Genomic DNA, 18,192 nt, shown 5'->3' on the forward strand with positions numbered 1-18,192 from the left:
GTGCTCATGCAGTCCTCGCCTCCAATCCCTCGACTGTCGTCAGGCGGGTGGTTTCAATCCCACAACCACGTCAATACCCTACCCAGAAAGCCAATATAACTTATCGCTACCTGGATTACGGAACGATAAATGTGATATCGTGCCAAGTGACGTCGTGCGGTGACGCGCAGGACCAGCGACAAGCCGGCGGTGTGATATCGTGACAAGTGACGTCGTGCGGTGACGTGCAGAACGGGCAGGCGAGCGTGCGCTTTTCCTTCTCTTTCCTTCTCTTAAGCGTCGATAAGCATCGGCGCTGAACTATTTAAGCCGCGCTATCGCTTGAAATAAACCTTCTTGTTGTTGGAGCTGCTGTCTCTGCTTGGTCACTACATTGGCGACGAGGCACGGTCTGGCCCGTGCGGGCCGCTGGAAACAGGCGTGATGGCGTTGGGTGGCCGCATTTCGGAGTTTGACGTTCATGGAAATTCGACATGGGAAGAATACGTCGAGCGCATCGAACTGTACTGTGCCGTCAACAAGGTGTTGGAGGCCGTGGACAAGAGGGCGGTGCTGCTGAGTTGCTGCGGGCAGGAAGCGTACTCCCTGATATCGACGCTCGTCAAGCCCCTACGACCGCCGAACGTGGAATACCAGGTCCTCATCGACACCGTACAGAACCACATTCAGCCAAAGCCGTCCGAGCTGTATTCGAGGTACGTGTTTTCGAAACGGGACCAGGAATTTGGCGAGTCTGTGGCCGACTACGTCACTGCGTTGCGAAGGTTAGCTGGAAACTGTGGGTTCGGCGGGGATAAGTTTCCGCTTACTGAAATGCTGCGCGACCGGCTGGTTTTCGGAATAGCCGACGGAGTCGCACAACAACGGCTCCTGGCAGAAAAGAAACTGACTTTCGAAGCAGCGTACGATCTCGCAGTCACGGCAGAGACTACAGCTAAGCAGCACCAAGCTATAAGCGAAAGACGACGAGAAGCGGAAGCTCAGGTAGAAATGACCGCGGAAGTAGGCTCGCGAGCTAAAATGCCGAACTCGGAAAACCACGAAAGCCAACGGGTCGCGGGGACCTGGGAGCAAGGTGAGCGGCGTTGCTTTCGGTGTTTAGGCAACCACGCAGCTGTGCGGTGCAGGTTCAAAAATGCAAAGTGCTTCAAGTGTTCAGGAAAAGGACACATAGAAAGAGCGTGCAAAGCAAATAAGACGCAAGCACAGGATCAGCTTGCTCAGACTACGGGTGACACAGGAACCGAGTACGACAGCCTATTCAGCATCGGCCAAGTAGCAAGCGCTGTACCGAAGTACGTATAGTTGAGGTCGAGATTGGCGGAGAGAACGTGAAAATGGAAGTGGATTCTGGGGCTGCGCGATCTATTATCAGCCAGAGGGAGTTTAAAAAACTAGTGGTGTCAAAGCGGGGAAAACTGGAAGAGCCAGACACGCAGTTGGTCACCTGGACGAAAGAGGGTATCGAGATTTTGGGAAAAGCCGTGGTGCCAGTGAAGTTCAAGGGTCAAAATTCCGAGTTGCCGCTGCTGGTGGTCAAGAACGACGGGAACACTTTGCTTGGCCGCGATTGGTTCGGACCTTTGAAGATAGAAGTAATGGGTCTTCATTCCGTCAGCAGGAGCCGAGAGATTTTCGCTGCCCGATTTCCGCAGGTGTTCAGCGGGTCTCTGCCTGGCGCGTTTTTACCGCCCATTCACATCGAGCTGAAGGACGGCGCCCTGCCAAAGTTCCTGAAATGCCGGAACATTCCTTTTGCGCTGAAAGAAGATGTTCTGACCGAGCTCAATAGGCTTGTGCAGTTAGGAATATTGGAGCCAACCCAATACTCCGAATGGGCAACACCCATTGTTGTGGTGCGAAAAAAGGATGGCTCGCTTAGAATCTGCGGAGACTATAGAAGCACAGTTAACCAGGCAGTAAAGAGCAATGTGTATCCTCTACCCACCAGCAAGGAGCTTTTCGCTAAGCTAGGAAAGGGGCGGTTCTTCTCGAAGCTTGATCTGGCACAGGCGTACCAGCAGCTTGTGGTCGACGATACAACTGCCGAACTGCTCACGATAAACACCGTACAAGGGCTCTACAAAGTTCGCCGCCTACCGTACGGCGTATCTGTGGCACCAGGACTGTTTCAAAGGGCAATGGACACTATCCTTGCTGGGCTACCTAAAATAGCTGTGTACCTGGACGATATCCTGGTGGTTAGCGAAACGGCCAAGGAGCATGAACGCATGCTCACGGATGTATTCGAACGCCTAGATAAGGCTGGACTCAGAGTGCAAGCAAACAAATGCGAGTTGTTTCAGGAAAGCCTCGAGTTCCTGGGTCATCGCATCGATAAGTGTGGCATCTACCCTTCCGAGGTGAAAGTCGAGGCCATCCATAAAGCCCCGTCCCCAACTAACAAGAAGGAACTCCAGTCCTTCTTGGGTATGGTGAATTTTTACAACATTTTTTTGCGGGGCAGATCCGAAATAGCCGAGAAGCTGCACCGTTTACTTGATGACAATGCTACCTGGAAATGGGACGAAGAGCACCAACGGGCGTTTGAAGGCTTAAAAAAATTGTTAACATCGCAGTCCTTGCTTGTTCATTTTAACGAAAGTGCTCCGTTGATACTCTCCTGTGATGCGTCTCCGGTGGGTGTGGGTGCTGTACTCGCTCACTGTGACGAGACGGCAAAGGAGCAACCCATTGCCTATGCGTCAAGGACGTTAACAAAGGCTGAGCGGAATTATGCTCAAATAGACCGAGAAGCATTAGCCGTGGTGTTTGGAGTGCGTCACTTTCATCAGTACCTAGCCGGGCGAAAATTTGTTATTCTTACGGACCACAAACCGCTGCTAGGAATATTTCGGCGAGAGAAACAAATACCGGATGTTCTGTCACCACGCATGCTACGATGGAGCCTAATGCTGTCGGCCTACGAATACCAGCTTGACTACCGCAAAACTCAGGACCATGCGAACGCTGACTGCTTGAGCAGGCTTCCGGTTCCAGCATTTCGGTTGGAAGCAGAAACGCCGGGCGACGTATTGCTTTTCGAAGCCGCTGAGTACCCGCCAGTCACCGCCGCAGAAGTTGCTGGCTGCACGTCGCAAGACAGTCGGCTATCGGAAGTAAGGAAATGGATCATCGACGGCTGGCCAAAAGAAGGGGTACCGAAAGACTACGGTGCGTACGAGATAAGGCAGAACGAACTGTCCGTGCATCGTGACTGTGTGGTTTGGGGAAACCGCGTGGTAATCCCTGAGGTGCTGCAAAAACGTGTCCTCATCTTGATACATGCTAATCACCCGGGAGTGACGGCAATGAAAGCTATCGCGAGGTCCTACGTTTGGTGGCCGAAGATGGATGCGCAGATCGAAGAATTTGTGCGGCACTGCAAGGCGTGCCAGGAAAACCGGCAAAGTGAGCCGAAAGCGCCTACGCATTTCTGGACGAAACCGGAGCGAGCATGGAGCCGAGTGCATATCGATTTTGCGGGTCCTGTCGATGGTGCGGTTTTCCTAGTCGCAGTTGATGCTTTCTCAAACTGGGCGGAGGTGGAAATAATGACGTCAATGCACTCATCTGCAGTGATCGAGCGGCTGCGTAAGATGTTTGCAACATACGGACTGCCAGATTTGATTGTTTCAGATAATGGCACGGCGTTTACCAGCCGGGACATGCAGTCCTTTTTGAAGTTGAACGGCATTGAGTACATGTATACTGCTCCCTACCACCCCGCGAGTAATGGGAGAGCAGAACGCATGGTTCGGGAGCTAAAGTGTGCACTGAGAAAGCAGAGGCAAGGCTCTCTAGCGTGCAAGGTGTCTCGCTTCTTGTTCAAGCAACATTCCACGCCACACTCGGAGTCCGGCAAGACCCCAGCTGAGCTTATGCTGGGCAGGAACCTGCGCTCGGGCCTGTCAAAACTTCACCCCGATGCGATGGACGTGGAGTGCAAACGGCAGCCTCCAGAACAAAGCTTTCAGTGCGGTGACTCTGTCTACGCAAGGAATTTTCGCCAAGGTCCGAAGTGGTTGGCTGCTCGTGTGCTACGGCGTCGGGGTCACGTCATGTACGAGGTCCAGACATCCGACGGGAGTATCCATCGACGCCACCGGAACCACGTGCGAAGGGCCTGGGAACCAACAACTCCAACCGGCGGGACAACAGCTTCGTTTGCCCTTCCGGGAACGCCCGGTTCGGAGCCTGGCCCTCTGGAGGCCGGGGTTTCCCTTCCGGGCCCGTCAAGTCTGGGGGCGAGGTCACCTGCGGTCGAGACTCCCGTATTGAGGCGTTCTTCCCGCCAGCGTCGCCCGGTGCACCGATACGGCATAGATGACTAGGGGGGAGGGATGTGATATCGTGCCAAGTGACGTCGTGCGGTGACGCGCAGGACCAGCGACAAGCCGGCGGTGTGATATCGTGACAAGTGACGTCGTGCGGTGACGTGCAGAACGGGCAGGCGAGCGTGCGCCTTTCCTTCTCTTTCCTTCTCTTAAGCGTCGATAAGCATCGGCGCTGAACTATTTAAGCCGCGCTATCGCTTGAAATAAACCTTCTTGTTGTTGGAGCTGCTGTCTCTGCTTGGTCACTACAATAAATGTTATTGGATTCTATCTGGATTTCAGGTTTTCAGACTAGATTTAAGGTTTCCAATAACCTGTCCAGGTAGATGGTTTGTTCAAAAATCCAAATACCTAAAAGTTATATTGGGTTTCTGGGTATCACAAAATAATTGGGGTTGTGTGGATATTTATACAGCGTGTAGTTGGTCAGCCATTTCAAAGTTGCGAAGAGTCACTCGCTGTAGATGGGCAATGTATAGTCAGTGCTGTACAACCGCTAGCAGTGGAGTAGGCAGCGGGGGCCCCCCAAACCCCCCCCCCCCCCCCCCCCCCGGGGACCCACTGGCTCCCTGCACACGCAGTCGGTTTTGCACGGGGCATGGAGCTAAGGGGGAGCGAATAAATAAAATAGGCAATATTCCTTCATTCATGTTTATTTGATGGGATGCGGAACCAGATCTCAAATATATAGAGAACGGATATTTCGAAGCACTTGTGGGGTGAAGGATCGCAATTTCAAGGCCAAGTATAACAAACTATCCTCACTAAAATACACAGTTCAATCAAACCAAAGCGAGCGTAATAAAACGAACACATGGTGATAATATAAAAAAATGTCAGTGATGTAAGTAATATTAAATGAACAGTAAAAACAACTACGCTTTAAGCAACGAGTGGCGCTGCACTCAAGCACACCTTGAGCACTGATCAGAATTACGTGCTTTTGACAAAAATTAATAATAAAGAGTTTATTTCTATCGTACGTTGATGGTGGCAATCAAGGAAAAAAGCTGTACGACACAGTTTGACAAATCCTTGACAAGTCGACGAAACAAAAAAAAACATTCGCCAACCTTGATTACCACAATTTAACAAAGCGTGTTTCGACCATAATATATTCTATCATCGGCTATAACAGGAAAGTGACCCATTTGTAAACAGAAGTTATGAGACCCCAAAAGTTTATTTCATACTCAGATTCATTTGTGGAAAAAATTATTCAAATTTCTCTAAGAGGCAATGTATACTGAATTCCAAATGTTTTATCTTCAGGTAAGTTAAGTATTTTTGGGATACTATGTTTAAGCATTTGTGTGCCATAGTTCGTTCTTGCAGTGGCCACCTCCCAACATTCCGCACGACGGGTAGGACACGCTTGAATATTTTCAGAGAGCTCTATAAGGTTTATCAAAAAGTTTGCACCCCTAATTTGTTCTAGTTTTGGACTAGTGAGAAGTCTATAGCTAAACAGAGCATGTATATTGATAACACGAAACTGCTTAAATAAACTAGCTGTGTATAAATCAAATGGAACGTCTTCTATAGCCCTAAACGCTTCTTCTTTTTGCAATAAGTGTATTTTTTCTAGATTCGTTGACGTTGTAGTGCGTACCCTAGACTAAATTACAGTAGTTTATGTGGGAGTAATATAACGAATTGTATATCATTAATTTTACCTTTGCTGGTAACATGCACCAGTGGCGGTTGATCACGTCTATACTACTTGTGACAGCTTATAAATAAGGTAGTTGACATGACTGTCCTATGACATATTCTCAGTAAAAATGACGCTTAAGAGTTTGGAAGAGTTTACAATCATTATTTTTTAGGAGTTTAAAACGATATCTCTTGTAACTGTGACTAGCTTATGTTTTGGGCGAAAGAGCATTTCTTTTGTTTTTTCGACATTGACTTGTAGTGAACTAAATGACTCCAAATTGCTAATGCAGATATCGCCTGATTTGCCATGTCAAATAGCACATCGACATTTTCAGCTGAAAAAAGCAAACTAGTTTCGTCGGCCTAGTTGTAAAATGTTGCATCAGAGTTAATACTCACAATATCATTAGCGCAAAATATTGAAAAGAAAAAGACCTAAAATACATCCCTGTGGAACACCAGTAAGAATACGTTTCGAACTTGAAACTTCACTAACTGCAAAGCATGCCCTCGAATCCCACATGTATCCAATTTCGCTAGTAAAATTTCATGATTGAGGCAGTGGCGGATCCAAGAGGGGGGGGGGGGGGGGGGCGCCTTTCCCTCCCCCCCCCCCCAAACGAGGTCGACCCCCTCTCCCCCCCCCCCTTCTCGGAGGGCAATTTGACATGGGTGGACCCCCCCGGTGCACAAAAAAAAATGGAAGGATAGTATCCTTACAAGGTCTCCCGCCCCCCCCCCCCCCCCCCCCCCAAATGGAGTTCTCGGTCCACCCCTGGATTGAGGCAATCAGAAGCCTTTATGAAGTCTATAGTCTATGAACGCTCCAAGAACAATTTGTTTTCTTCAAAATTTCCAAGATGACTTTTTTCTGAACGAAATGAATAGCCCCGTCATTTCCCCGCTACACTCAGTTCATTTCTAAGCTGAGACTGCGGTGGAAGCTACGTCCTCATTAGACCAGTTATACACCTTTGTTTCGCCAAGTCATCGCGCTCCCGGCCATATACACACGCGCGGAGATGCGATAAAAGGGAGGCGTCTGATTGGTCCGGTTGGCACGTTGCTCCCACCGTACTCTCAGCTTAAAGGACAACTCCGATCAATATTTCTGAATTTGGGATTACAACTGTTCTCAGCTAAAGCAGTGTCCCTGAATTACAAAGGATATATTTTTTTTTCTCTCAATATTTTGTGTAGTTTTATAAATATCACGGCTCAAAGTTTGGTTTTGGGTGTCTACGGCGATACCGAAACTGTCTATCATAGGGATGGCAACACTGCTCATCAGCAATACGGCTGCGACGTGGCGTCACAAGGGTACTGCGGTACAACCAACGTTACTAGAACCACTCAGTTGGGAAACTGCCATGGAGCCTGCTTTAAAAAAGTGGCTCCGATTCGTACTCGAGGACCGAACTAATGGCGATCGCAACGCCGCCATTTCTCCCGCAGCGTCCACTCCCGGAACTGCACCGCTGTACGTCGAGTCGGGCAAGGGCCGGTGGCGCCATCTCGCAGGGCCGTCTCGCAGTAGTTATGTAAAGCAACTTTTATGTTTCAACTCGTCGCTGAAGGGTGGCGCTGTTATCGTATTTAGCTCGGTCTCGGTGGACGCCAGCGACAAAGGTTTTGAGGGTGAGTTTCCCAACTGAGTGTTTTAGTAACGTTGGGTACAACCAATCAGCCACAGCTCCACCGTGACGTGACGTCACGAGGGTTCTGCACCAGTGTTGCTCGACTAAAAGCTAACCCGCTTGGCGCCCGCTAGAGAGCAGCTGGTCGCATCTTTAAAGCCGGTTTTAGTGGAGTACGCGGCTTCACTCTGACCTAATGTCGGCCTGTTGGTCAACTATTTATTTTGGCTTCGATTTCACTTTCCACCGTGGCACACCTTTCCATCCCTTATCATTCCTACGAAAAACAACCGAGTCACTGAACTGTAGACGCATACGCAATACCTCCTTTTTCAAATAAAAAAAAAATTAGAGCGCATGCTCGTAATATGTCTTTTTCGCAAACCAGTGGACAAATGTAGCAGCACGCAGAAGGCGATTATGGAAACGGCCGATAACCGCCGCCGGCGAAAACTTTCCAACCGCCTGTCTATAGATAATTGCCACTCCCAAGCTTCAGAATATATACCACCCGCCATAACAAACAATAAAAAAACGCAAAAAAAGCGCTTCGTTTCCAGTCTTCAAGACGATAAGGCCGCACGAAAGAGCGAGTTGCCACCAGAGGGAGGTTTCCGTTCCTTATCGAACGAACATGTTTACAAGGCGACAACGCAGGCGGCTCCGTGGCTCCAGCGGAGGAGAGGCACGCATGTGCTTGTTGGCGCGACCCAGCGAAGAACTACGACGAAGCGGTCCTTCGATCGCTCTCGCTGCACTCGCGCACAAGCCGGGCACGGTGGAACCGGTTGGGAGGCTGTGCGACGAACCCTGGGAACCAATCAACGCGCGGCGTGGGAGTATTCCCGGTGGGCACTGCCCTAACTGATGAGCGACTCACGGCACTATTAGTTTAGGCGGAGGCTAAACTCTGCGTGCATTGCCACGAGGTCAAGCGAAGGCTACGCAGAGGACGCGACGAGCGCTCGCGCTGCGCTCCGTGTCACCGTACGTTGGACGGCGGTGGACACTTGTGAACCAATCGGAGCCGGTCCAATTTCGTGGCAGCGCCACGTGACTTTCGGAAGGGCCGCAGTGACGCGCCGAGCGCGTTGTCACGTGAGACTTTCGCAGAACCGGACTGGCTGCAGGATGGCCCGTACACTTCACTGGAGTCCATCGTAAGCGCAAACGGAGTGCGGCGCGAGCGAATGATTTGTCGTGGACGGTTGCGGACACTTCGCTCTTCGACTACACTACGCTCAAAAAAAAAAAAACAAAAAAAAAACACGCTTTCAAAAAAATGGTTTGGATTTCGAGCTTTTTTTTTTTTTTTTTTTCTCTTTTGCTAATGAACTGTACCTTAAAAAATGCGCATAGGTCTACTTTCCCGCAGCGCATGCCAAGCGTTCATTACTTACCCGCGATCCAGAGTGTTCGTTTAGTGAATGATGAAGCGTAAGCAAAGTTATGGTCCTCTCCTACGCGGAACTTGCTGGGACACGCAGTACGCGAGACAGCGTCCGGACTATAACGGCCAAAAAACCGTCCAAGTACCCCCCGCCCCCTCCGCAAAGGAAAATAAAAAAAGCCGCGGAGTTGACGTTAGTGCGCCGCACCGCAGAAGCCTGATGTTTTCGCCGCGTGTTTCACGCCCCGGGGTAAACACTGCCAACCAGGGTGACTGCTGACACGGCAACGTCCCTCGACGTCTGCATCACAGATAGTTGTCATGCTACAGCTGGCGTAATTTTATACGATATCAGTGACCATTTGCCTATTTTTTGCGTTGGGTCTTCTTCAATCAAGGAACAAAATCGTGACATAGAAAAATTCTGGCACCGTTCAATAAACGACGAAACACTGAGACGTTTTGGCTCCATAATAGAGCAACAAAGTTGGGACGACGTGTACGATGAGTGCAACCCCACGCTGGCTTATAGAAACTTCCTGATTAAATACAAACGATGTTATGACGCAGCCTTTCCTCTACGGGAGAAAAAAACAAAAAGAAAAAAGTTAAGAAAGCCTTGGGTAACTAGATATCTTTATAAAAAAATAAAAGAAAAGAACAGTAAATACCATGCATTCATTAAAACTCGTGATCCTCGCTTATTGGCCGAGTTCAAAAAATTCAGAAACGAATTGAACAGAGACCTGAAGAAGGCGAAATGTGATTACTTTCAAGCTCAGTTTCAGCGTGTACAGGATGACCACAGAAAAGTTTGGGACACGATAAACAATCTAATCACCAGAAAGCAGCGTTGCACTGTGAAGGAAATCGTAATAGATAATGTAACTGTCGCTGGAAAAGAACTCGCAGATGCAATGAATCAGCATTTTATTAGTATTGGATCGTACGCGGGAAATGATAGCATTGCGGGTGACTGTACATTTGAAAGATATCAGCTAGGATCAATCATGCTTGCTCCAACAACACCATTCGAAATTGATAAAATTATAAGAAGTTTAGAAAATGATGTCGCTGCTGGAGATGATGAAATCAAGGCTTTACCGATTAAGTACACAACGAGCATAATTAGTCCTGTTTTATCACATATAGTTAATAATATGCTCCAGTCTGGAGACTTCCCTGATGAATTAAAAATAGCCAAAATTACTCCCGTTTACAAGGGAGGCGGAGAGAATTTAATTAATAATTACAGACCAATCTCTGTTCTCCCAGCATTCTCAAAAATTTTCGAGCGGGTTATAAATGATAGGCTAACCTCCTTCCTTCAAAAACATCAAATAATAACGCCGGAACAATATGGATTTCAGAAAAAAAAGTCTGCGGAACTAGCGTTACTTGACATAAAAGATCAAATTGTTGAAAATATTGAAAACAAATTGTTCACGCTTGGTTTATGTTTAGATTTAAGAAAAGCATTCGATACTGTACAACACAGTATTTTATTGAAAAAGCTAGAAAACTATGGGGTTCGAGGAGTTGCGTTAAGGTTGATTAAAACGTATCTTACTGACCGTTACCAATATGTATCTATAAATGATCAGTCATCTAAAAAAATGAGGATACAGTGTGGTGTACCACAGGGCTCTATTTTAGGCCCTCTGCTATTCCTCTTGTATATCAATGATATAACTAAAATTCCAGACTCCCCCGAGCTAATAATGTATGCCGATGATACTAATGTGTTTTTTACGGGAGTGACAAAAAAGTGCTTGGAACTGTCAGCTAATACTTACCTATTAAAACTATCAACATGGTTACAAATCAATCGTTTAAGCCTAAATACTAGTAAAACCAAGTATGTTATTTTTAAACCGGCCAATAGGCGAGACTGTAGCTGTATCAACATATTGTTTGAAGGTACCTTGCTGGAACAAGTGGTGGAACAAAAATTTCTAGGCGTATGGTTCACAGAGGACCTCTCATGGAATACTCATATTAACAAACTGAAAGCAGAATTATCACGCGTTACTGGTAGCATATATAAAATACAAAACCTTCTACCCATCTGGCTGAAACAAACATTATATTATTCCCTATTTTACTCGAAAATCAGCTATGGAATCTTAATTTGGGGAACAACTACAGCTTCGAACTATAATAAGCTAGTAATCTTGCAGAAAAAAATATTACGTATGTGCGAAAATTTTAAAGGGGATAAAAGAAATCTACGTACACAACCACTCTTCATAAAATATAATATGCTGAAAGCAGACCAGGTATACTACTTCAAACTCCTGCAATGGATTTATATGAACAAATTATACATTACACCAACAGACAGCTTGAGTGTGTACACCTTTCGAGACCCAAAGCGAAAGATGCCTGCTATCAGGACTAACTATGGCAGGCAAACAATAACTTTTCAGGTATCAAAAACTTTAAATAGAAACGATATAAACATAGACTTTGACAAACCTTTTTATAAATTCAAAAATGAATGCAGAAGATTCCTGGTGGGTAGTGGTATTGCTTTTTCATCAACTTGAGACCTTTTATACTAACGATACGCACTTCAAAGCTTATTTTGTACTATTTTGTAATTATTTGATCTTATTTCTGACACTGTAAATGCTAAAAAGCTTTTTCTGCCTTTTTATATTTTTCTAGACCAAATTTTCCACAAGTGAGTGCATTTCAATGTCTATGTCTCTTTGTTTACAGTGCATATGTATGCATGTATATATGAGTATGTAAATGCGTGTGTATATACATATTGTTCAGTTTTTGTGGCACTTTCAGTATAGTTTATTTTTTACTCAATTTCCCGATATTAGTTCTTTCGTACTAGTTTCATGATAGTTTCAAGTGAATTTTGTGTTATGACATATGCTGTAGTTATTTCTGTTATTTTCATTTATCCGTTCAATATTATTTGATGCTGTTAGTTCAGATTATTCATGGCCATTGCGCCATACGCTGTTCAAGTTTCTTGATACTTTCTGTTTGTTTTATTCTAGTTTTATTTTTGCTGTATTGCATGCATTTTTTTCATGTATTATGCTGAACTATAGGGGGCAGAGGCTCTGTCAGGCATTACGCCTTTATCTCTGCCCCCTATGCGGAAAAGTTATCCGCAAATCAAATAAAGAAAAAAAAAAAAAAAAGTCCCCGGGATTTCTCGCTCGCGCGAATACCGCCGTTTTAAAGGCGAGTTAAAGCTCTCTCTATCGTCCAAGATTTCGACTACGACCACCACGTCACTTCCCCCCGCCGAAAAAAGACGCGTTCACGCCGAAAAGCGCGTGTTCGCGTGTCTGTTGTGTGCCGAAGACGAGGGGGTCCGGCGCGCGGCAGGCCTCCTCGCGCGTCGACGGCGCTGGCTCGATTGTTACGCGACAGCGGCGACGCAAGGCCACGCAACGAAAGTGGGCAGGTGACGCTATCTCGCGGGGACACAATCCGACATGCATGAAAGGTCGGCAGACACGCGGTGTCGCTGAGGTCGACCCCGGGGAGCGACTCGAGCGAAGCCGACATTCGCATAAAGATGCCGGGGCGAAGCCTGAGTGGGTCGAACAATCGTAATTGATGGGCTGCGACTGCAATAAAGGGGACGTGTTCTCTCTCTCTCCGTTCTTCATCGGTGGCCGTGTAAGGGTTGCGCGTTCGCCTGTGCGCGGACTCTTCTCCAATTAACGAGGCGACGTGGGTCTAGCAGCGAGGCGTGTTTTACCTGCCGTCCTGTCGTTATAACCTCTCGATTGGGCTACTTTTGTTCCTTCCCCTAGGGCTGTAATTAGAGATGTCGCTCTTTTTTTATGCCACTTGGGGGTTCGACGTCAAACATCGGGGTTCGACTGGTTGGGCGAACCCACGAATTTTTAGCAAAGTCGACAAAATTGGACTTAGGGACGGTGTGCTCTGGCCCCTCTGACCTATGCAAAACCTCCATTTTTGGGAAAGAAATAGTGCATAAAGTATAATATGTTTTATATTTCATGAAATCATTACCAATGCGTGAACAATATAAAAGCAAAAATCATTATTTTGAATGTTGTAGTTTCGCAGTCATGACTTATATTCTTTTTTTTTTTTTTGTATCCTTGTTTCATTATGTTCTGTTTTGTACAATTCTTTCCTCCACTCGTGTCATAGGCCCGACGGAGTCGCAGTATTTAAAAATAAATAAATAATGAGAAAATATTTAAAAAGTGTACCTAACAAATATTGCGCTTTTGCTCCGCCAGGTGGCGTCAACTCGTTTTGAATTTTCGCGTATGCTGATAAAAGTCGAACTTCTGTCGAACCTGGCATTAGAAGTTCCTGAAAGTCGAAACTGGTCGACCTCAAACCTGGGCAGGTTTGCGACCATCGTTTGTAAATAAACTTGAGTCGAACTTCTGTTGGACTTGACATTAGAGTTTCGTAAAAGACGAAACTGGTTGACCTCGAACCTGGGCACGTTCGCAACAATCCCCAGTTGTAATTAGGGACGTCGCGGACGTTTGTCCACCCCGAGATTGCGAAGTGGCAAGAAATGACGCCACAAAAGCCGGAGTGTCATACGGTCGAATGTCGCGATCCTGGCGGTTATGCAAGAAGCTCCGGCCAAAAGCCCGAGCAGACGCGAGTGTCGCTGTCGTCACGGCGTCCCAACCCCTGGCTGCCGAAGCTTCCGTGGTCTGTCAATCTGGAGAGCGACCTGCAGCAGAACAGGCATCTGCCACACACACCACAGCTGTTGCAACGCCGCCAGGATCGCGGCCGGCGACAGCACGATACTTCTATGTGGTCATCGGGCGGAGATCTAGGGACAACTTTTGAGGACGCAATGAACACACCAATCGGAGACGCGCTCGAGGCACCCTACCTGGAGATTGATTTTTGAACACTGTCACCCTTCTTCTACGCATACATCGCAAAATCTTGGGGAAAAAATAATTCCGATAATAGTCTGCTTCATTAATTTGGGCAATATAAAAACAAACATATACATTTTAATGATTTAATTTGTTTATTCATCTCGAACAATAGACGCGATAAATATTGCGCGCCCCCTACCACAGGTGGCGGCGGTAACCTATTTTCAATTTCGGCACATGCGCACTTCGCTCGAACTTTCTTCGATTGGTTCCATTCGTCGAACGACGACGCTAAGAATGTGTTTTGACACGCTCGGTGGCACAACAGCGCACTGGCTGCTTTTTAGAGGTCTCAACATATTACGAGCTTTGCCGTTGGCCGAGCTCCCCCTGTTGCGCACAGAGTGCGCTCGAAGAGAAAAACGAACAATGCTGTATGCTTCGGTCAAACGATTTGACTTGAACTGACTGCCTGTTTCTCTACTTTTCGTGGCAGTCCCCAGCCGTCATGTCCACGCGCACACGAGGAAGGAAGCTTTAGTCCCACTTTGTGACAGCCTCCAGCTATCGGCTGTCCCGGGTGCTTTGCGGAAAAGTTGACGCTCCAGGTCTCTTACGAGTGTAGGTCGGATGAAAAGTGAAAACGTACTGACCCTGGAACGTGGACTGCGCCGCGACACGGAGAGGTTTTAAAAGTGTAGTGTTGTTGTACACATCGCATCTTCGAGTCATAATGTCATTCGGGACATTGTCATTTGCTGAAATTCCTTCGTTTGTTTGTAGCGGTCCGCTTTCTGCGACGTGCTACGCTATAGATATTAGAGCTGGAGGCAATTTTCTAAAGAGGAGTCATGTCGAAGGCAAGGCGCGAAAGCATCCACTCGAAGTTGCCGGAAAACGGTCGGACGTCCATTCATTCAGTTTCCCGGCGAATCACCCGAAGGAAAAAGAGACCTTTCCTTTTATCCCCGCAATGCACGTGTCTGGCAGGGAAGACAACACGCAAGGTGGTGCCGCGCGATATATGTAGGACAGCGTCTTAAAATTGCCATCCAAGGTACAGGCTGGCTGAACACGTTTCCTGGCAGCGCTAACGATACACCATACAAAAGACAGTGCGTCTTCCTTCCTTGTATGGCGGTCCTCTGGCACTAGTCGTTCAGAAAATGTCTCCAGAAGTGTCCGAGGCAAGCGTGCCTCAAAGATACTTCAAAAGCCTCCGCAGATAATTCTGTCAGTCTGCGGAGAAACTACGTGTCTTCTTGCATGATGTATAAGCAGCATGACTTGGGGTTTATGCAATCAATAGAAACAACGATTGTAAGACAAAATGAAAGGGACAAAAACGCGAAACTACAAAGAGGAGGAAAATATATATCGGGTTTGGGGGGGGGGGGGGGGGGGGGGGTATCTGAGAAGGTACGTTCGAGTATGTTATGGAACCAACCCCCCCCCCCCCCCCCCAAAAAAAAAAAAAAGGTGTCTGACAAATTGTCATTAACGTTGCCAGTGGTGTTGTGCCCCTCCCCACCCAACCTACGGTTTCTCTCATGGTGGTCGGAAAGTGTCCGGATGAAAGAAGAGATGGGCAAGAGGTGGTTCCTTGTCGTTGTGTCGTGGCTACAAAGGACACGGTCCCGCCTCTGGTTAGTGAACAACATTTAAAAAAAAAATACGAAAAAACGGTGGCAATTTTCTCGCACAAAAGCCACTCAATTCCATCCTCCCACCCTCTTTCAAAAAAAAAGAAAAAAGAAACCAGAACAACAGTAGCAGCCTTCCTGAGCCTTGCAGGAAAGCCAAGCGGCGTGTCAACCCCCTCCCTCTTCCTTTAACCCCCTGCCCCCTCGGCGCCACGTTCTATACGGTTCCCCATTCCGGCTTTCCAGGTAATCCAGCGGACCCGCACCGAAGGGCCCTCTGGAAGAACGCCGACGGGCCCAGGTGCTCGCACGGCAGGCCGACGGCCACAGCAGCAAGCAGCCCGCAGGCGGGCGAGACCTGTGCCTGCCAGAGAAGAAGAGAGCACCGGGGGAAAAAAAGAAGCAACGAGAACAACAACAACAGTACAACAGGCGCGCTCTTTTCCAAGGGAGCGGCACACTCACAGCCCACCGCTCTGCAGAACTCTCTCTCCAGGAGGGGCACACACACACACAGGCGGCCGGCAGCAGCGCATTCCAGCGCCTTCATCCGCGGGCGGTGCTGCTGCCGCTTGCTGGTGGTGCTGCTTAGTCGAGCTGCCATCCCGCTGAGAGCAGAGGGGAAGGAGGACCCCCCCCCCCCCTCTACGTTTTCGGTCGGGGGGACCCTCTCGGAGGGTCCGTGACGTCACAGGTCCCTTCCCCCTGCCTGCTGCTGGCCTGCCTCTGGAATGCAGTCTCGCTGGAGCAGGTTTTTCGTTCTCGCGCGCTCCCCCCTCTTCGACAGCGAGCGAGTGAGGCAAGCTAGCACGCCGCCGCCGCCGACGACGACGACCCGCGAACGGTGGTGAGCCAAGAACGCAGTGCCAAGATGAGGGCTCAGGGCCTGGTACAACAGCCCCTAGCAGGACCCCGGCTCTCCGCCCAGGAGCCCGGAGGATGACGCCTGACGACCGCGAGACACGGCAACGACCAGCATCATGAAGTCTTCGACGGGGAGCAGTGTCGACGACGACGGCAGGCCGCCCCGCTCTCGGCGGCGGCCGCCGTGGACGATGTCGTTTCCCCTGCTCCTGATGTTACTCCTCCTACCCGAATGCGACGGCGCGGAGGCCGCGGAGTCCGCGCTGCGTCGCGGCTCCGACCGTGGCCCGCTGGTGCCCATGCAGTCCAGACAACCGGACACGCGCGTGCTCCTGGAACTGGAAGAAGGGAAGCCGGTGGGGACGCTGGTGGGCCACATCCCGACCAGGGACAACTTCACGTACCGCTTCAACGAACCGCCTGCCGAGTTAACGTTGGACCCGGTGTCCGGGGCCATCAGGACGGCGGTGGTGATCGACAGGGAGTCGCTCGCGAGTGATCGTTTCGACCTGGTGGTGTTAAGTAGCCAGCCCACGTACCCGATCGAAGTGAGGCTGCGTGTGTTGGACGTGAACGACAACGCTCCCGTGTTCCCGGAGGCTAGCCTCGCTGTCGCCTTCTCTGAAGAGGCCAACGTGGGCACCAGGGTGATCTTGGACACGGCGAGTGACGGAGACGCCGGATCCAACGGCCTCAGCACCGACTATCGAATCGTGGCCGGCAATGAGGACGCCAGGTAAGACTCACTATTTTAAGACATGTCACTTTCACATGCGATTGTCATGTTATGGCATGTCTGCGTGCTGCCGTGCGCCAGGCAATTGAGCCATGACACTTCACGATCCGAGCATTTATTAGGGTATCCAGGGGGCGTTGTTGTTTACACATGTCTGTCACAAGGTCCGCTACCATTTTGTCAAGTGACGCGTGACTGCACATGACATTTTGTCTCTCCTGCACATGCTCAAAAGTCAATCACGACCACCACGTATGCCCACATGCATGAGTTCAATTTATTAGGAGATGGTATCATATCATGCATCTGTCGTAATAATCGTGTCGTAGAGACAAGTTCTCGCTCGTATGCACCTCGTTCGCAGTCTACACTGTCGGATTAATCAGAATTATACATTCATTCTTTGTCATTTAATTATGTTTATAAATTTGAATGACATTTAAAGTTTAAAAAAAATCTACTAAGGTTCGTACCGGCGCGCCTATCACTCTACGCCACTCAGTCGTTGCATCTTACACAGAATTGTTTGCACAAAATTGTGTAAAGTATATTGCTATGTCATGTGACGTCCGAGTATGGTGCCCTACGTACACCTAAAACCGTTCTTTATTCATGCACGTAACAACCCGTGTGTTTTTCTATCACTCTGAAAATGTATCCAATGATATAACAAAACGTGCCTAATTTTCTCATGCTATTGTTTAAAAACAAAAAATTTTGCTTATGCTTCGTCACAAGTTAAGAGCCCACAGGGTGCTCCTCCTCGAGCGAGCTTCCACCTTTGAAAGCACTAGTCGCACGCACAGCCAAAACCTGTGGGAAGGCAAGAAGCGCGTGCTGGCAGCGGTGCCTCGACATATTCTTAACATCTGTCAACGACTATAAGTGGCATTGCTTCATGACACTGCACTGAATATTCTCATACATCCCAATTCAATCAAACAGGTATACAAGGTCCTGTTACTGCTATACATGAACGTACCACACTGCCATGCTCGTACTCATGGGTGGCAAGCAATGTTTGCTCGATCTCCTGACATTTGTGGCACGTTGATCAGATA

General features: G+C 48.4%; 2 protein-coding genes across 2 annotated transcripts in view; both read left to right on the forward strand.

The window, feature by feature from the left end:
• The first annotated feature begins 423 nt into the window (after window positions 1-423).
• On the forward strand, window positions 424-1,305 carry LOC121835438. Its single transcript, XM_042289630.1, has one exon. The coding sequence runs from the start codon at window positions 424-426 to the stop codon at window positions 1,303-1,305; it is 882 nt and encodes a 293-aa protein (XP_042145564.1).
• A 15,389-nt stretch (window positions 1,306-16,694) lies between these two features.
• The window catches only part of LOC8026772 (cadherin-related tumor suppressor), a 148,342-nt gene continuing 146,844 nt past the window's right edge, over window positions 16,695-18,192 (forward strand). Inside the window, exon 1 of the mRNA XM_042289631.1 lies at window positions 16,695-17,131. Coding sequence (XP_042145565.1) covers window positions 16,695-17,131 — 437 coding nt within the window. The remainder of the gene's footprint in view (window positions 17,132-18,192) is intronic.

Source organism: Ixodes scapularis, unplaced genomic scaffold (genome assembly GCF_016920785.2).
Source record: "Ixodes scapularis isolate PalLabHiFi unplaced genomic scaffold, ASM1692078v2 PGA_scaffold13__105_contigs__length_92229423, whole genome shotgun sequence".
In the NCBI taxonomy this organism is placed as follows: Eukaryota; Metazoa; Arthropoda; class Arachnida; order Ixodida; family Ixodidae; genus Ixodes; species Ixodes scapularis.